The sequence below is a fragment of the Carettochelys insculpta genome, chromosome 21, assembly GCF_033958435.1.
Source record: "Carettochelys insculpta isolate YL-2023 chromosome 21, ASM3395843v1, whole genome shotgun sequence".
NCBI classification, from domain to species: domain Eukaryota; kingdom Metazoa; phylum Chordata; order Testudines; family Carettochelyidae; genus Carettochelys; species Carettochelys insculpta.
Window position 1 is genome coordinate 3,242,589 of NC_134157.1, and position 19,698 is coordinate 3,262,286.

The following is a 19,698-nucleotide window of genomic DNA, read 5'->3' on the forward strand; positions in this document are numbered from 1 at the left end:
GTTTCCTCTGCCTCTGGGAGCACCACCACCACAGTCACCTTCGCTACATGACGTGGACGTGGTTAGACTGCCAAGAGTCAGACTGGACACTTCAGATTGTCCCTGAAGACAAAACTCTGGCAATAGAGCTGTTAGAATCTCACTCAGTCCTCTTTGCTGAGCAAAAGTGCTTGTGGGACACTTCCTGGAAAGGCCCTGAAGACATGGGAAGCCATCTTGGTGAAAAGGTCTGGATGTTCAGCTGTTATCCAAGGAGACCCCAGAGACATCTGAGAGACCGCAGATTCCCTTGCCACAGCCAGGTGGTGATAGTAGAGTAATACGTTCATTGTCTGCTCCCATGATCTCTGAGATTTACTGTATGGCCCTAGATGCTTTCTTCCTCTGGACAATATAGCTCCTGTAGGCTCTGACAAGTCTTTGTCCCTCTGGGGAGGCCACTGGTACTTGAGCCCAGTGGGTCACATTCAGATGTCACACTGGAGTAAGCACATCCCATGGGCTTTAGTTTTTATTGTTTAATGTGTTTATTACAGTAGTGCCTATGGACCAACCAAGAAAGGGGCCCTGTTACGCTAGGTGCTGTACAGAGAGTAACAGACATTGCCGATTGGGCTAAACACACTAGACAGACATGGGGAGGAAAGGGCCATGATGACCCAACAGATGGTGGTGGGTCACACTGGGACCAGGAACAGGCAGGACGGTGACCCAACAGATGCTGGTAACTGGCATGGCAGTGCCATGGTTTGTTTACTGATGGGTTGACTTGGGAGGGGATCAGTCCCGGGAAAGAAAAGAGGAGAGGCTGAGAAGGTCCATGCAGGATGAAGAGGGCGAGAGAGGCAGGTGTGGAATGAAGAGACTGCGATGGGGAGGCAGGTGGCGCAAACAGCCAATCAGCAAAGGGCAGGGACAGTCCTGCAAAGTTGCAGAAGTTCTCAGAACATCCAAGGTCCCTGCTTCTGCCTGGCTCCACTCTGCAGCCCACATGGCAGCGGCAGCTGCAGCACCACCTCGGGGTTGTTGCTCCTAGGGCATGGGTGGAAGGGGGCTTCCCTTCGTGGTTCTGTTCCCAGGGGAATGTGGTGGTCTTAGCTGGGCCCGATTTTACCCTGCCTTGCCAGTGCAGGGGTGACTAGGTCAGCTGCTGGCTCCCGGAGTCCGGGTTTCACAGGCTGTGACTTGCAGGTCCTTTAAAGGGCTGTTTCCTCCCATCCCTTGTAATGAAGATTCCAGATGCAGAATGCCCAGCAGAGTCTGAGCACTAACACATGTCTCTTCTTTTTTCCTTGCTCTGCTTCTTCTGGGATCTGTAGCATCTCGTAAGTACAGCCTGTGTTTGCTTCCTTGTCTGTTGGCGTGCTGGACAGAACCCCTCCCTGCCTTATTTTTCCTTGCTTGATAGCTGCACTGTAATCTTGCCCATTGGTTGATGCTTGCACCTGAATGCCTCAGTAGAACAGATTTCAATCACTGTCCTCTCTACCATGGGGATTACAGGGCCCAGCGTGCTTTGCCCTAACTCTCTCCAGGCGTGAATGGCATAGGTGCTGCAGCTCAGGGTACTGGGTGCACCGAAGCACCCCCTAGCTTGAGGTGGTTTCCATCATGGTTTATAGTTCAGTTCAGTGGCTCTAAGCACCCCCACTCTACAAATTGCTCCAGCACCCCTGGGTGTTGCATTGCTAGAGCTGTAGTCTCTAACGGCCAAACTTCCATGTTAAGATACGTTACATGCATCTTACAAAATGGGTCTTTGCCCATGAAAGCTGATGCTCCAAAAATCTGTTAGTCTGTAAGGTGCTACAGGACTTCTTGTCGTTTTCACTTTAAGACTGAGAGCTGGTGTCAGCCATTTTGCAAGCTATACGTTGGGTATCTCTGTGCTAGCTTTGGGAGTGGCTCCCTTCCCAGCCTTGGGTAACAGCAGTGAATTACCAGAGCAAAAGGGTTTGAAGGTCTCCTCTCAGACAGTCCGTGACTGCTGTATGGTTCCATGTGGCCTGGGTCTCTTCCTTAGAGCCAGCCTGTTTTGCTGGGAGAGTCACGCCCCTCTGTCTGGTGAGAACTTGCTCTCTGTCTGTCTGTCTCATGTTGTCATCAGTTCAAAGCTGTGTAGTTGGTTAATGGCTTATAAAATGGTTTCCCAGGGCATTCAGGGGCTACGCAGAGAGGAAGAGACGGAAACGAGAAAATGATTCGGCAGCTGTTATTCAGAGGTAGGGCCTGTCTTCCTGTAACCTTGCCTGGTGTATCCTGGGCCCATGGGGTGTCATCAGTGACGAGGACGGTGAACGTGGTTCTTCCTTGTTTGTGTTGCTGTTTTAATGAGGATGCTAGTGATGGCCACGCTGAAAGTCTGCTGGCCAGGCGTCTATGGCAAGCAAGCTAGCCAGTCTCCAGCCTTCTTAAAAGGACACTGTAGCTTCAAGGCAAAATGACAGGTGCTTAAGGTTGTCAAACTGTAGGTACATAACTTAATGATGGAGTTAATCATATTATTTCAGTAACTGTGTGTGATGAGGGCCAGTGAAATGCCTAGCAGATCATTTCCATTTACAGTTGCTGAGCTCTCTAATTTCACAAATGCATCAACACATTTGTGGTTTTGGCAGTTGGATAGACATGATAGTCTCTGGTTTAACGCCACTTAATGTATTTGCTGGGGCTCAATTCAAAGCAAAGACAGAGAGGGAGAGAAGTGAGTTTTTGCAACACAAAGGATGTGCCTAGACGTGCCGCTCCCTTTCAGAAGGGGCGTGTTATCCGGGCACTTTGGAACAGGTTAATGCATGCTCGGCACCTCATTAGCATAATGGTGGCCATCCGCGCTTTGAAAGTGCTGCTTTCGAAACGCAGCCTGGCTGGGTAGACGCGGGCACCTCTAAGAAAGCGCCGCACTTTGAAATTCCCTTACTCCCAATTCCCTTGTTCCCAGTCTTGTGGGTGGAATGCCACCCTGCATCACTGGTAATGGCTGCGCAGATTGCGAGGGCAAGTTGTTGCCGGCCGGCTGGAGGACAGAGACTTTGGAAGAGAAAGAGCAAAGAGCATCTCGTTCTGGTTTCACCTTAGCTGGTGCTTGCTGCGGTTGGATGGCGTGAGACATTTTTGACCAGTTAGAAGATCGGATTGCGGTGTGTTTTGGGAGGTCAGGCATTGGTAATTCATCCCAAACTCCCACGCCCTGTTAGGAGGCCACACTAGTCCCGGGCAGGCATCACAGCACCCTGGCCACACTGTTGTCTCCTGTGAGTTCCACCCCTGCAGTGGTAATGCTGCTCCCTGGCACTTCGCTGCTCCTCGTGGGTAAGGAGAGAGACTGGGTCTGCGCAGCTGCCCAAGTCCGTAAGGATGGAGGGCCCAGCCTGCTCCCCAGAAGGCAGCTAGAGGGGATCATGTCTCCTTTTCTGGAGGGGTGGGGGAAGGGCTCCTTTCCCTCCCACGTTTACTCTCGCCTGCTCCCCTGTGGGCGACGTGTCATGGGGACCTGCTGCACAGAGCAGGGTACAACTCCCCTGAGAGCCTATTAGTGCTGCTCTCAGCACTGCGCAGGGGATGCTGAAGCATGGCCCAGAGCTCTCATGCAGGGGTACACCGTGCTGTGCTTGTAGTTCTCAGCACAGTGGGAATGCGCCTGTACTGCAGAGCCCGGCTCCCCTGTGGCCAGGCCCGTCTGCAAGGCCGGTAGAGCATTTGACAGGGCATGGCTTTGCTAATGGCGCAGCTGGTTCCAGCTGTCAGCATGGGGAGATCAGCTCTGCGGGGTTTTGGTGCATGGTGGCTGTGGCAGGATGCACATGTGTGCGCTGACCTGGTAAAACAGAGGTTTGAAAGCTGCATTGCTGTGCTCCCGTCCACGAATGTGTCCATTTCCTGCAGAGACTGGCACAGACTTGCACGGGTGTCTCCCGGGTGACTGCAGCTGACCCTTGCCAGGCACTAGCCAGTCACCCCAGGGGTGAGGAAGGACTACTGTCCCCAGGCCACGCAGAGCTCTGCACAAGAGCCAGGGGCAGCATGTGCTTAGGCAGCCGGAGTCTGGACCATGGCTGGGGGCTGGATACCCATCTAGAAGGAGCCGGGGGCCTGGCCTCTGACAGCGAATGCTGTGACCTCCGTAAAGCTGCCAGTCGCAGCACAAGCTCCATCTCTGTGATCCTTTCCCCTCGCCTGGCTGTTTATTTCTGCTTCCCAGGAGTTGGGATTCGAGTGTGGCTTCCTGCCAGGAGGGAGGGTCAGAGTAGGGGTCAAGGAGCTGAGATCAGGTTCCCTGTGACCTGGGGTGTGAGCCAGATGAGTGTAATGCACACACCAAGGAGCCAGGTAGGCGAGCGAGCTCAGGCAGGAGGGAGACTTTTCTTCTCCCCGCTCCTACGTGAGTGCATCGTGCCAGCTGAGACCGCCTGGAGACAGCTCCAACCCACTGCTCGGCTCCCCCCGCAGACAGCGGCATCTCAGGGACTCCAGAGACAGCCTGTCAGGGGCTACATCTGCTTTGGGCTTTGGCCTCAGCAAGGGTGCATCTCGTGAGCCAGGGCTGGCAGAGCTGGTCTGGTGGACCTGGCGCCAGTGCCCTGGCAGCAGCTGGGTAGACAGTGCTTGCAAGTCACTGCTCAGGCCACAGCTTGGCCTCTGGAGCCTCAGGAAGGGGCTGGGCTCCCAAACGCAGCGCCCACTTGGGCTGGAACGGAGCGTGCTGCCTCCAGGGCGGTTCAGAGCGCTGGCGTGAGCCACGCTGGGCTGGGAGGCTCCCTGTGTAACCAGGCCCTTGGCGGTGGCTGACTCAAGTCTGATTTGCATACAACTGAGGAGGGGTGATTGCCTGCAGCCAGCTTGACCTCTGGGGTCTCTGCTTCCACTGTATCCCCAGTGGTCTGGCCAGGCGCTCCCAGATGGGAAGGTACAACACAGAGAGGCACTGTTAGCAAGCAGAGCCAAAGCCCCTGCCCCGGGGAACCTTCCTATCCTCTGGCGGTTGTCACGTTTGAGACAGTCCTGGCCTGTGAGGGGTTGTCCCCACCTGGCCTGTGCGCCGGAAGGGAAAGTAAAGTCAGAAGAGGCCCACGGGTCCCCTGGGGGTCAGCGCAGGGTTCTGCCTGCCTAATGTTCAAGTCACTAACGTCTGCGCATGTTACCGAATGTGCTGGAGGGAGGTGACGAGGGCAGCCTGAGTCTGCGGGAGGGGAAGCAACAGCCCAGAGGAGGCTGCATGAGGCTGTCACAGGGACTGAAGGGGACAGAGCTGCTCCCCTCAGTGGGCAGACAAGCCCCACCCTGGCCACTGAACTAATGGAGCTGCGCTGGAGGTCCTGCTGTGTCCTGTGTGGCTGCGTTTTGGTGCCTGAAAAATGGGAACCTCCCCCACCACGGCTCCGGCCAGTGGGCTGCTGACCCCGTCCCTCCTCACTGAGTTCCTGTTGCTTTTCTTTCAGGAACTTTCGGAAGCATTTGCGCATGGTGGGGAGCCGCCGGGTGAAAGCACAAAGTGAGTGAGACCCTGCGAGGCGTGCTGGAAGGTACAGGGTTAATGCCAACGGGATGGGCCAATGGGTTAATGCCGATGGCAGCGTCCCCTGTAAGCTGGGCACGGTGCGGCCTCTCAGGACCAATTCAAATGCCTCCCGGAGTGCCCGTGGCTGGGTTTTCTGCTTGCGTTGGTGGGGCACATGCCTCAGTGCACGTAAGAAAAATTATCCCACACACGGATGGAAAAAGCCCACACGTGTGTGGAAAAGATGACAGGGAAGGTTAGACGTGGGGCTGGAGAATGGGGCTGAGGCACCAGATGTCTCTGTCATTTTGCGGTCTGTTGGAAGCAAAGGGCTGCAAAGCGCCCAGCACAGGTGCGGGGTTTTCCTCCTTCCTGCAGAGCAGCAAGCCAGAGGTCACCCACAAGCCTCCAGGCGTACCAGAGGGTGATGCTGGCGCTGTGGGGGTGTCACGGTGCAGCAGAGCAGGCAGAGTGGCGTGAGGCGGTCGGGAAGAGGCCCCGGATCCCCAGCAGACAGAGTCTGTGTGGCTGTCAGGCCCGTGCAGGGACAGGCAGGAGGGGGAGGCCAGGCGCTGGGCATGGGGCTCTGTGCTCCCGGGTGCCGGAGGTGGGTTCATAGGAGGGCTGTTCTGCAGGGTTAGGCTCCCGAATTGAGGCCCTCTGAGCGCCGCAGTGAGAAATGAGGGCCGCCAGGCGTCTCCCTGCTTCGTGAGGCACAGCACCAGACCCAGGAGGCTTTGTGGGCTCCCAGGGCTGAGCCGTCCCTTTCACGCCTCTCTCATCCCCTCCTGCTCCCTCACCTCCCACCTGACCGACCCCAACTCAGCCCCTGTAATGTGCCCAGTGGGCCCTGGCAGCAGTGGAGCTCAAGAGTTGGTGCGTAAATGGCGCCGTCTGGGGGCGGGCGGGTGAGGGGAGGGCTCGGTGACAGGACAGCTGTCAGGGCGGCTGACGTGGGTCAGAGCCTGTCCCGCAGCCAGCAGTTCGTCCCCGGTCCCCTCCGCCGCGCTGAGCCCTGTGGTACCTTCTCTCTCCCGCTCCCCGACTGCCGAGCCAGCCGCGCAGGGCTGCTTTCCTACCAGCCTTCCCAGCTGTCCGCCCCAGGGGCTGGGCACTGCCAGTTGCTTTTGCTGCCTCCCAGAGCAGGACCTCGGGGAGAGCCCTGGTGGGGAGGTGTTGATGGGCGGGGCGGGCAGGGAAGAGAGGAGAAGGGCCGAGTGGGCAGATGGAGGCAAAGGGGAGGTCAGGGGCTCCTTGCGCGAAGGGGCTGGGCTGAGGGCTGTTGGGCACGACAGCAGCAGAGGCAAGCCCGGACCGGCACTGGAGGACGTGGCCCTGGGCAGTTGCAGAGCCACGTTTCTCTTGCCAGTGCAGTGAGTTATTCACTCCCTGTATTTACTCAGGCCAGCCTGCGTGACACCGCGCAGGCCAGGCAGCCCCTGGGGCCATTGCCACTGGTGTTCACATCAAAGGTGCTGCACTGAGCCTGTGGAGGGCAGCCTGTGGACCCCCTGTCTGCCCTGCTTCCCCACGGGGGGCGGGTGGAGCCCCAGGGGGCTGTGGGCTGCTGTGGCACACCCAGGTGGAGGAGGGCCACTCGTGGCCCACTCTGTTCTTGGCTGCTGGTCACTGCACCAAGCCCTGGACAGTTGATCCCAATCATGCTCCCCCTCAGGCTGTTGTGGTGCTGGGCGAGGCCGGCCGAGACTCCCTGGAGTGAGTGTATCTTCCCAATGTGACCCTTCCTTTCCATTTGCACACACGGTGGGCGCATCGGCTGGGCTGTGCTGGCCAGTGATGGCCACTCGAGCTTGCTTTTACCCCAGCTAGCAGGGGTACAAGAGGAACGAAGCTATGGCGACGTGCACTTCCATGTGTGAGGCTGCCTAAGCCCCCAGGTAACTCTCCAGGGCCAGGCAGCACCGATATATCTTTGCTCTTCTGGCCCCTGGGCTATCTGGATTAAAGCTCATTCGGGTGCGTGCAGACAAGCCGCAGTCCCACCCCCTGAGAGCAGTCCAGACACGTCCTTCGAGGAGTGGTGCGCGAGAGTGAACAGTGGTGACACTTGCGGTGCGTCGGTGGCATCTGACTTAGTGCCCTTTGAGATGGGTGTGGGACAGCTCTTCTCAGAGCAGATGTCTTAGGCTCGTGGCAGACTCCAGCAGACAGCACCGCAGGAGAGCTAGAGACTGGCTTTAAAAACGAAAGCTGAGACCGCAGAACAATTGCGAGGCTTATATGTGTCCTTCTACCTCCCAGCCGATCCTCTGCATCTCCCCCAAAGGAAGAGAAGTCCTGGGGCACCTTATAAACGAACAGATTTACTGGAGCATAAGCATACATGGGCAAAGATGCATCTGACGAAGCGGGCCTTTGCCCACTAAAGCTTATGCTCCAACATATCTGTTAGTCTATAAAGTGCCACAGGACTTCTTGTTGTTTTTGTGGATAGACTAAGACAGCTACCGCCTCTGATACTCGTCCCCCAAAGTAGTGGCTCCCCCATCTTGGGAAACACACCAGCAAATACCCAGGATCTGCTCAGACGCTCAGGAGAAGCGGGCACATGCCTGTGTGCAGAGTTGGTGGAACTGTAATTAATATTTAGAGGCTGATCACCAAATTCCTCGTCTATCTCTCACTCACCAGCACACGCCTGTGTGCAGAAATCAATGCCTCTGCTTGCCGTTAGCCATAGGCTGGGCAGAGTTTGTCACATGGTACAGTCTCATGGTTGTCATGTAGAAGAACAAATATGCAAGGATCAGGGCGCTAACAGACTCAGTGGGCCCCTGGGCAAGGAGGGTGGGGGCCCCGGCTTTGTGCTCCCCCAAAGGCTGGGGTCTTGTGTGGAAGGGGCAGGGCTGGTGGCAGCCAGCCCTCAGAGCTGCCCAAACCCTTTCAACCCCCACCCCCCGCCTCCTCCGTCCCCCAGTCAGCGAGCCTGGCAAGGATGTCTGTGCTCTGTAGCTTTGCTGGCTCCTGGGGGTCTTTTTAGCTTTGCTGGCAGAGCAGTGATAGCCTTGGAGTCTGTTAATGCCCTGCTCTGGTTTTATCCTAGCATTTGGTGAGCGGCGAGAGAGAAGCTTCAGCAGATCCTGGAGCGATCCAACTCCCGTCAAAGCTGATTCCTTCCATGACTCTCGAGAAAGTGAGTTCAGAAACCTTTCCGCTTCCTCCTGGGGACAGAGCTGCCAACCGAGCATGGGCTGGAATCTCCTAGCAGTGAACCCTCCAGCCTTCCCTCCTCCCCCGAGCGCTTCCTTTCATTAAAGCGAAGCCATTAACACACCACATATGCACATGTGGTCTTACCTCTGGTGGTCTTTAGGTACGCAGTGAATGCCCAGCAAAGTGGGACCATAGACTTCTCACCACTTCCCCACTCCCCCAGGCTTAACACTGCGCTGCCGTGGTCACCACGTGTCAGCACCCCAGGGCTTAATATATCGCAGTGAGGCGGGCGGGCGCCCATGATGGTGCAGTCTCAGGCAGCAGCCAGTGCCTACCTTTCCCAGGCTGCCAGGACCTGCAAGTACAAGAGATGTTAACAGCTGTGCAGGTGGCGTCATCTGGATTTAAAGTTCGGTAGCAGAGATGGTCTCCCGGGGGAGCCTGGTCTCCACGGCCCTGTGAGGAGTCGCCTGGGTACCCCCATCCGTACTGGGGCAGATGCTTGGGGGCAGATGTCCCCCCCAGCGATCCCTCATATCCTCTCTCTGCCTTTATAATGGGCCTCTTGTTTTGTCTCAGTATGTTAGAAGTAGTCCCCAGTGTGATGAAACCACTGCAAGCCCCGGGCTGCCTGTGGAGTCACTGCTGTCTTCCTGGGTGAGGGAATTCCTCTCCGGGTCAGGTAGACCTGGGCCTTCCCATGCTAGGAGTCATTAAATGAGTGAGCAAGAAAGGGACCCATTCCAAACCCCGAGGGCACGGCGGGAGGGAGGCAGGCCGGGAAGGTGCTAGAAGAGCTTGGTTCAAAGCAGGGCCTGATTGTTCTGAGCCAGCTGCGTTCTGCCCCTTCCCATGGCAGAAGGGGATGTGCTCCTGCGCACCTGCCACGGGCCACAGGCTCCCACAGGCCATGCACTGGGGTCTTGGCTCTCCTGCCTGCATCTCTGGCATCAGGAACCTGTCCTACTGCTAGTGTGCTGTTAGTGCGTGTTTATTTCAGTCTCTTTTCCCCAGGGAGCCTCACCCAGGCCGGGGTAGCGATGAATGGGAGCTGGCGGAGGCCTGGCCGCTGAGCTGCCATGCCCCAGCCAGCCCCTTGCGCCAGGGAAGGGTGACTCGGCCGGCAGCACTGGCTTTCTCTGGGGACAGCTGCTGCAGGACATGGGGGATGTAACAGTGCAGCCTCTACATGTTCAACGAGTTTCTTTGGCCTGCCAAGAAGCTCTGTCTGCTGGGGTGGCAGCTCCCAGCGCCAGCCCGCAACACCGGTTCGCACACCAGTGTTTTGTGAACCGCGGCACGCCAGCACCGTCTGGGGAGCTTGCTGGAGCTGAATCTAGCACCAAGTAACTCTGGAGTGACTGGAATTCAGTGCAATACCTCACAGCCCCCGCGAGTGCTGCTGCCAAACTGCCCCTGCCATGAGAGCCCTGTGCATTGTTGCTCCTTTTGGGGGTACGTCTGCACTGCAGCCCAGGGCTGGGATTGCAGCATGTGGAGACAGAGCCACACTTGCTTTCATTGAGCTAGCTGGGGTGAAGGTGCGCAGCACAGACGGCAGCTGAGCCGTTCCCCAGAGTCCTGGATGAGCTGGTCCGGGCTGTGTGGCAGCCGATGCTGTTGTGGCTTCACTGCTAGGTTTCGTCAGGCTAGCTAGGGTCAGGCCTGCTTGGCTCTGCCGACGTGTGCTCCAGTCGGCCCTCAGGAGCTGCACAGATACGCCCTGTTGTCAGCTGTCTGGTCAACCAGCAGTAACAGCCCAGTCTAGGGGTGGAGCACCAAACCTTTGGGAATGGCCCCTGTGGGTGGCTCTTGGAATGCAGGTTGTAAGGCTGGTGGCACTTGACATGTTGAACGAGTCGGTCGCCCTGCCAGGAGAAGCCAGGTGCCCTGGGGCCTGCTGCTCAGCGTAACGTCTCTCTCCTGCTGTTTTCTGGCAGGCCATGACCTTCAGGACTGCTGCTGTGCTCTCGACGATGATGACTTGGACTTGAACTGGGAAACAGAGAAGGAGCTGGAAGCCATGGCGTGTGATGGAGACGACTTTATTCCACCAAAAATAATGGTGAGAGCTGTTCCCCCACCCACCCCGCCCCATGCACCTCGTTCAGTTTGGGATGAGGCGTGCACAGGAGATGGCCTCGTGGGGTCTCAGATCTTGGGAGGGTGTACAAGGCTGGCAGGTAAGAGTGGATCAATCAATGCTCCACAGGTCCACCTCCCAGGGCTTGATTAGCGGGCCAGTAGGGACACGTTAGACCAGCTGCTTCATGTGCTCCTGATGACCCCAGTACCAACAGGATCGCGAGGAGTAAGGGTACTTGACGGGAGAGTTTCTCCTGCCCACCCCACCCCCCGCAGTGGGGCAGCTGCAGAAGTTGAGCTCAGGCACGTCAACCCCCCAGCGTTGCTAGTCACAGAGTGGGAGCTGTGTCACTTACTTCGACTAGTTTAGACCTGCCCTGAAACCACACCTGTCTTCCACTGACTGGTATGCTGCAGCACTGGGGTGCCATTGTGCCCACCTAGGCAAGGCCCCTGTAGCCTACCCTCCTTTCTGTTCCCCTTCTCGCCAGCCTGCATGAGTGATGTCCCTTACGTCAGGCCAAACCCGGACACCCTCACGTAGGCGAAGTCAGAATATGGACAGCGTGCGGGCCTCTGGGTTTGGCCCTGCTCCTGCAGCTGGCCGGGCAGTGGGGCCATTAGGGCATTGTAAATTCTTCGTCCAAATGGGTCTCTGCTTTGGCGTGCCACTCGGCTGCTAATATAGAGAATATGGCTCTAAATGAGGCTGCCTTTTCCTTACGCTCCTCCATTGCAGCCTTTCCTGGGCATCCCCCCACCAAGGCTGACTCTTTGTAGCACAGAGGCTGAGGCTGCTGGGGTTAGACAGCTCCCCGCAGGTCTGACAGGAGGTGGAGATATGGACCCAGATCGTCCTGCAACTTACTGTCCTGGTTGGGCTCAGGAGGGACTTGAGTTGTGTTAGAGGAGCTGTAGCACGGCATGACACCTACCACAAATGCAGCTAGAAGAACTGACCTAATTGCAGATGCACTGGCAGCAATGAGCAGAACCTGGCATCTTGCCCTCAGATTTCTTGCCCAGTAGAGGCTAAAGAGGCCCCTGGCACCCTGCACGTGAGCCACATCCTTCCTCACTGGTGCTGACTCCTGGAAATGCTCGCCCTGAGCTTGGTCACTCAGTAGACTCTCCAGCTACTCCCTTAGCTCACCGTCTGTTGGTGCAGGCAGCTGACCCGCCTCCCTCTGTGCTGCTGGTGTATGGCTGGCTGAGCTGTGCCCATGCTGCAGCCTGGATGAGAACGGCCGGGCTGGTGTTGGAGAGGGTGTTTGAGTACAGCTGATGAAGTGAGCAGACACATAGCTCAGACACTAGACGGGGCCTAGCAGAGGAGGAGACAGCCCAGGATATTCTCAGGAGTAGTTTCTAGTTAGGGTCTTTGGCTTGAAGGTCTAGCTGACGCCATGGCAGGAGGGGGCCTTTCGGCAAAGTCCCTTGCTGCAATCACAGCTCTCCTGCAGAACACGTTGGGTGCCTCCAGCCATGCCCAGGGGTAACTAGCCAGGCCCAGGACCCCCATTATTTGCTTTCTGCAGAGAGAGGCTGGAAACAGCCTCTTTTAGCAGCTTATTTCTGACCTAGAAGAAGAAATAGTTACAGCCGGGGGATTATGGAGACTTTGTTTGCAGCTGGCACCACTCTTGGAGGACAGGTCCTGCCCAGGGGCCCTTTATCTGTGCTCATGACCCATTTCTCTTTCTCTTTTCCCGTCTTAGCTCATTTCTTCCAAGGTCCCCAAAGCCGAGTACATCCCGACGATCATCCGCAGGGATGACCCCTCCATCATCCCCATTCTCTATGTAAGTAGCCTCGCTCTTGGCATGGTCGGTGGGGTCTGTTAGGTGGGCTCAGCAGTGTGAGTGAGTTTAATGATGGTATCCTGGTCCCTAGCTGGTCCAGAATGAGCATCACAGAACTGGGTGTAGCTGGCAAATACGAGCTGGAGAGAGGCCCCTTGTTTTGGCAGCAGGTCTGCTAGGTCAGACTTCAGGTCCATTGGCAGAGCTCTGCGAGGAGCCCAGGTCTGGACTAGTGGGGTTGTTGCAGGACTGGAGGAGGGGCACCGTTAGAAGTATGTGTCTTGGCACCTGGGAGCGGAACACCATTGAGCAGAGATGGGGTTGCAGTGGGACCGAGACACGTCAGCGGAGCTCTGTGTTGGAAGGCTCCAAAGTTCTTTGCTGCATTTGACCAGACCCTAGACAGTCCAGAACTCCACATATCTCTGCAGTGGACCTCACTCCAGGGCCGCTCAGCACAGATCCCTGTTCAACACAAACAATGTGCAGTGTTGATTTTGTCTGATTCACCTACGTCCGACTTTATGTTGATTATCACACCTGGGTCTTAACGTAAGGGCAATGATGGAGATGCTGACTGAGACCACCAGCTGGCTTAATTGAACCCCTCCTTAGTGGAGTGTTGCTCATTCACATGAGGAGATTTCCTTAAGTAAGTGTCCAGCAGGACCTTGGTTTAAAATGCTCTTTCTGTTCGGTTCCAGGACCATGAACACGCCACCTTTGACGATATCCTAGGTATGTGAGTGGTATTTTCTTTGCCTTTTTCTCTCCTCCAGGTTTCACATGAGCAGTAGCTGGGAGCTCTGCAGCAGCTGAGCATATGGGGGATTTTGCTGTAATTTACTCTTCTGCTATGTCCAACCTCTTTTGGAAAAAGCTCTGAATTCCTGGCTTGTGAAGTTGGAAAGCCCAGGGCCTGTTCCGAAATCAGGGGGACTAGCGGGTGCACAGCACCTCTGGAAATCAGGCCCATGATGCCTTATGGAATAAGTCCAAATGAGAACTAGTGAACATCTCTGTAGAAGAGCCAGTGTTTCAGCTTTTGAGGGGCTCACTCATCTCTCTTTCCCACTTTTCTGCAGAGGAAATAGAGAAGAAGCTGAACATTTATCGGAAGGGCTGCAAGATTTGGAAGATGCTAATTTTCTGTCAGGTACGTGAAAGGCTTTGAGGTCCTTGGTACTTTGTTAAAAGCCATTATTTTCTCCAGGGACAAATTAATTCCAGAAAACAAAATTCCAGAGCCAGCCTGCAGCAGGTGCTTATTAAAGCCATCACATCTATTCAGTTCCCATTTCTCATTCCTCAACCTGCGAGCATTGCGGTTTGCTGTTAAGGCAGCAAGCAGCTTTGGGTTAGTGCAACTAACACAGGGTTTGGTGGCTTTTCAGAAGCGTTCTAACAAATCCATGCCATGGGACTTCAGAAGGAAGCTCACAGCCAAAGGTGGGGGGGATGTGGAGTTTTAGTTATTTGTTAGAGGATGAACCTCTCTTGTCTGGAACTCTCTCGTCTGACAACATCCTTAATCTGGCATGATTTTAATTAGCTGGATGACCATTTGTCATGGGAGTGGCCAAGTTTCCTGTGGTCCCATGAAGTTTGTTTCCAGCCACCAGTCCTGGCTCTCAGTGTTCTGTGCTGTTATTGAGCTGTAATTTACCCCTAAGTGTCTTCCAAGAGCAGTGGAAGGGTTGGGAATGTTGCTCGACAACACTGACTGCCCATGGTCTGGGTAATTGTCTTGTCTGGCACCGGTCAGGTCCCGAGGGCACCAGAGGAGAGAGGTTCAACCTGTACTGTCATAAAGCATCCCGCAATAGGCTTTACTACCAGAACACAGGAGCTTCTTTTCTGGATGAGGCCAAGGTTCCAGTCTGTGGTCTCCTCTTTGTGATGCTAAACAGAGGGCACTCCATGAGTCTCTCACGCTCAGGCAGGTTTTCTGTCCTTTAACCATCTCCGAACCCTCCCCCACATCTCCATCATTCGTGACAGGGAATATCCCTGGATAATGTTAATGTTTCCAAGTGAGCTGAATTTCTGGGTCTCCCTTCTTACTCCCCAGTCTCTCTGTTTACACCAAGAAGATTTTAATCCCAGAAACGTTACTGAATCATTCAAGAGCAGAGCTGGCGGAATAGATGAGGAAAACCCCAACCCTGATTATAAATATGTGCCTGAATAAAGCCCAGAGGTCAGTTTACTGTGAACTGGGGGGGGGGCTCCTGTCTCTTAGTCAAAAGCATAGGGATGGCTACAGGGAAAAATGTTTCTATAGACTTTAAAACTTGAAAGAATTCACGTGCCAATGGCTACTTGGCTGAAAATCTATACTGGGAACTGCATCCATTGCCAGTCACTGTTCTCCTGTCTCAACTGCTTGAATCACCAGTCATGAAAAAGAAAATAGCCTGTGATTTAGGTGACCAATCACTCCATGTGCATAGACAAGAGGGCGTATTGTAAGTGAACAGTTTGTGGACAACCTAAAAGTTGAACACAATTCAGCATCTCCTAACGTAGCAGCTGTGCTCCCAGGACCCAGGGATGGCTCTCACACAAGAGCAGCTGCAAGCGGGACCAGGTTCCCACCAAGTTCAGGGCAGGTTTCTGTGCAGCCATATTGCAGCTTCTCAGTGGGGACCAGAAGGAGCCTTCCCCCTGCGTGTGGCTGTGTGAGGCTTGAGCCAAGCTGCAGCCCCTGCTGTGCTGGGAGCACAAGACAGCTACCTATTGGCTTCCCTAGGTCAGTGTGCCAGACGGGAAGTGTGTAGTGCAGGCTGAGCCAGTGGCTGCATCCCAGCTGACTGCTTGACTACAGGAAGAGACGTGGGGTCCCTGGCTGAGGCAGATGGGCAGACTGTGCCAAACCCTGAGGCTGAGTTTTCACTCTGTTGTTACCCAAGAAAATGTCCATTGAAGTCTATGGGATTTTTTCCTCGGTAAGGACAGAGTGAAAGCGTATTTCCTGCCTGGACACAGGTGCCCCTTGAATTCCGCAGCACCAGACCATCAGAATGCAGCATGTCTGGGAGCTGCACAGCTGGCCCCAGCTACTGCATTTGCCAATTGGTTGGCTAACATCTCTGAGGCTAAGCTCCCACCTAAGGCAAGAAGTGGAGGCCAGGGCTGTTTGTCCATCTGCCTGGAGCATTGTCCACCTGCATGGGGCTTCTGGCGTCTCTCACAGTCTGGAGAGTGAGTCTCTGCTCTGCCCCCTCCAGTGGTTCATCTAGAGATGGGAAGGCCAGTCCATGTGTGTGAGGCCAGGGCAGGCTGGTGTGCTACTGTCTCTCTCTCTCTCCATGCAGGGAGGTCCTGGCCACTTGTATTTGTTGAAGAATAAAGTTGCCACCTTTGCCAAAGTGGAGAAGGAGGAAGATATGATCCTGTGAGTCACGTTGTTGCTGTCCAGCACTGGGGCACTTTCTCTGCTCTCTTTCCCTGGGAGGAGAGGATGGGAGACTGCAGTTTATTCACTGACCCCAAGGCCAGAAGAGATCATTGTCATAATCTAGTTCAGGGGGTCTCAAACTGTATTGCACTGTGTCCCACTTCTGACAACCACAATTCCTGCACAACCCCAGGAGGGCACACAACCACAATCCCACTTCTGACAACCCCTGACCCCGCTCAAGCCTCTGCCCCTTGTGGGAAGAGAAGGCCAAAGTCTGAGCCCCAGGGCAGCAGTCCCAGGCAGGGGCCTGTAACTTGAGCCCCATCGTCCTCTGGCTTGATCTTCTGCACCAGTTGGTGGGGCTTCTGCTTTGGCCTGAGTGGTGAGGTCTGGGCTTCAGCCCTTGGCCCAGCAAGTCTAAGCCAGCCCTGGTGGTCCCAGCCCGCTCTTAGACCTGCCCCACCGTTTGAGAACCGCTGCTCTCGTCTGACTGCCTGCATAACACAGGGCCAGAGATAAGCCCTGCAGCAATTCCTCTGTGAATGAGAAGCCAAGATTTTATAAAAACCTCCTGTCGTGAATTAAAAATGGTCAGTGATGGAGAATCAACTATGAGTCTCGGAAAATTGTTCCACTGGTGCATTCCCCTCACTCTTGCAATGGACACTGGATTGCTGTCTGGCTTTGTCCAGGTTCAGCTTCCAGCCATTGGATCTCATTTGTCTACAAGACTGCCGAGCCTGTTATCAACTATTTGTTCCCCGTGTAGCTAGCTAGGTTGCGACCAAGTCGCCCCCTCACCTGCTCTTTGTTAAGCCAAGTAGCTCGAGCACCTCCTGTCTGTTGGCTTTGTCTGCCGGGGTTGTCTGGATGGACCTTTACTCACTACAACAGCTTTCTGCTGCTTTCCTGCCCTCTGGGTGAACTGCTTTCCATGGAGACTCTTGAAAATGAGTTCATTGATAGAAGCTAGTGTTTTCTCCATCGTATTCCCACTCTGGTCCCCCTGGACAGCATGTGTCCAATGCCAGGGTGCCTGCCTTTATAGAGGGGGTGGATTTTAAATGGCGCTTTGTTTCCTTCTGTTACCTCTAGCTTCTGGAAACGTCTGAGCCGATTGATGAGCAAAATCAACCCCGAACCAAATGTCATTCACATCATGGGCTGCTACGTTCTGGGAAACCCCAATGGGGAAAAGGTGAGGCCCTGGGCGCTCTCTGGACAGGTCGGCTGGTGTTGTGCAATGGGGAGAGATTTGCTGAAAGGGTTTTCACCTCTGATATTGAGGGGCATGTTGCTCTTCCCCCAGCCTCTCTTCTCCAAGGATGTCTCTGCTTTGAAGTCATACTGCACACCCATCCTATGGGGAGAGCAGCTTGGCTGGGGCACGGCTTTGAAAGGACAAGCCACCCTGGGGGCCAGGCAGCAGAGAGGCAGGAAGGGGCTGTACAGCTTGGGATGTTAGGGCCTTATGGGGAAAACGCGGAGTGGGAACATAAGGCCCTTCCACTCAGCTGAATGTTAAAGTTCAAAGAACCTTAGACATGGCAGGCTGGGAGGGACCCCAAGACATCCTCAGGTCCAGCCCTGTGCTGAGACAGGAGCAGATGAACCTCCCCGGCCCTGACAGCTGTTTGCCCAACATGGCCCTGGGTGGTTCCAAAGCCTCCTCCGGGAGTCTGTGCCCGTCATCAGCTGGCCTTCTAGACAGAGGGTTTTTTCCCTAATAACAAACCTTGCGACAACCCCCCTTGCTGCAGATTAGACCCATTACTTCTTGTCCTACCATCAGCAGGTGTGTGAAACAATCGCTCTCCTTTTCCCAATCCCCATAATACATTGGAAGATGGTTGCCAGGTTCCCGCCTTTGTTCTTCCCCTCTCAGGACTAAAGATGACCGGTTCTTTTAAATCTTTCCTCATAGGTCAGGTGCCCAGAACTGGACGTAGGACTCCAGCTGAGTTCTCGCCTGTGCTGAGTGGAACTGTTACCTACCTGGGCTTACATACAACTGTCTATTAACACACTCCAAAACATTAGCTCTTTCCAAACTGCATCACACTTGTGGCTCCTATTCAGTTTGTGATGTGTTATAACACACCCATCCTCTTCAGCAGGTCCTCTTCAACTAGGGAATTATCCCCTTTTGACCCTACCAGACACTAAGAGGGCTGATTGGGATCTTTGAAGGGAACTAGGGTGAACATGAGCTGGGCCCCTAGCTCCCTTAAGTGCCTTTGAAAATCACAGCCATGTAGAGGCAGGACTCTTCCAGGGCTGCGTGCGCTGGTTTCTGGGACATGGATGAAGCGGAACCTGGCCTGGTGGTTGTGGTGGCCATTCCGCGTACAGTAGAACCCTGAGATACACACACTCAGGTAGTGCGTATCTCGGGTTACTTCGACTCTGAGTGGCAGGGAGCTGGCTCCTGGCTCCAAGGCTGACCACCACACAGGGGAGCTGGGAAACTGACCAGCACAGCAGCACTGGTCAGTTCCCTGGCTCCCCCAAATTAGGTGAGATTTGGCTTACGCGGGGTTGTGTAAGAATGCAACGTTCACATAAGTTGGGGGTCTACTCTAATAGCAAATGCAGATCCAGGAGTCGCCTCCCAGCTGGAGGATGACACTGGAATCAGGGTGGAGAAGCCAAGCCAAAGGTCAAGGTGAGGCACAAGGCCTAGATGGAGCAGGAATCAGATGGAAGCAGGGGTGAGAGAGGGAAGTGGAAGGCAGCCCAGCTGGGGCAGGACATGCTTCAAACTGCCCCTGTGCTGCTGCCCCTGCTAGGTTCCTACCAGTTGTTGGCACCCCTGCCTGACCTGGAAGCCTGGTTGTTTGAAGGAGACTTGCTGGGTTGCCAGGCTGGGAGCCAGCTGTTCTCCTGCCATGGACTGGCCCAAAGGGTTGAGCCTGATTGTCAGGAGGAGTGCTGAGTTCTCGCCTCCTCCATTGCGCCGGGCCTGTCCAGCAGTTCTTTAAGGTGAAGCAGCTGGAGTTCCTTTTTCGATTCAGCTGCTGACTTTTCAATCTCACCTCGTTTCAGCTATTTCAGAACCTGAAAAACCTAATGACGCCGTATAAGGTTGTCTTTGAGTCGCCGCTGGAACTTTCAGCTCAAGGTAACTTCTGCTGCTATAATGGCGAGAGTCATACTCTCCCAGCATCGCTGCCTCCTCCTTCAGCCCTTTGCACAAAGAAGCATGTCTGATATCTCTGCCCAAATCGAGTCAGTGCAACCCTTGCCTGTTTATAGTGGCCTCAGCATTGGTTTGTAGAGTGGATTCCTCCTAGACAGGCTTCTCCCTTACACATTTCATCCTCTTTATGCCTTTCAATTGCACCTTTCCCTGTACTTGTAGCTGGACGGGCTCTCTCCAGAGCAAATGGAGATCAAGAGGAATGGCCTATGACAGGAGCTGGGTGAATAACGGATGTTTTGTTTTGATGATCCAAACCATCAAAACGAGTTCAGTTTGGGGTGAATCAAACCTGAAACTTTCCAAAGTTTTGGTGACTCAACAGAAGTACATTCCAGGGCTGTGACAGACCAGGGGTTTGGCCTTGTACAGACACTTAATTGTATCAGTTCAGGAGGAAACAATCAGTGTTGTACATGGTGTGCAACAGAGCAGCTTTGGGCTCTGCAGGAGGGTGGAGCTTGAGAATACGTTGCAGTTTTTTTCATTTCCATCAATCTGGGACACACAACATAAGCACTTTAATCCCTGGCTA

General features: G+C 54.8%; 1 protein-coding gene across 2 annotated transcripts in view; it reads left to right on the forward strand.

The window, feature by feature from the left end:
- NSMF (NMDA receptor synaptonuclear signaling and neuronal migration factor) overlaps window positions 1-19,698 on the forward strand; it is a 65,111-nt gene that overhangs the window by 36,350 nt on the left and 9,063 nt on the right. The window contains exons 5-15 of one of the 2 annotated variants that reach the window (XM_075015758.1): window positions 1,320-1,325; window positions 2,154-2,222; window positions 5,439-5,491; window positions 8,562-8,651; window positions 10,615-10,739; window positions 12,478-12,561; window positions 13,266-13,299; window positions 13,647-13,717; window positions 15,879-15,958; window positions 17,060-17,162; window positions 19,010-19,085. In XM_075015758.1, coding sequence (XP_074871859.1) covers window positions 1,320-1,325; window positions 2,154-2,222; window positions 5,439-5,491; window positions 8,562-8,651; window positions 10,615-10,739; window positions 12,478-12,561; window positions 13,266-13,299; window positions 13,647-13,717; window positions 15,879-15,958; window positions 17,060-17,162; window positions 19,010-19,085 — 791 coding nt within the window. The remainder of the gene's footprint in view (window positions 1-1,319; window positions 1,326-2,153; window positions 2,223-5,438; window positions 5,492-8,561; window positions 8,652-10,614; window positions 10,740-12,477; window positions 12,562-13,265; window positions 13,300-13,646; window positions 13,718-15,878; window positions 15,959-17,059; window positions 17,163-19,009; window positions 19,086-19,698) is intronic. The other variant, XM_075015756.1, reaches the window with a different exon arrangement.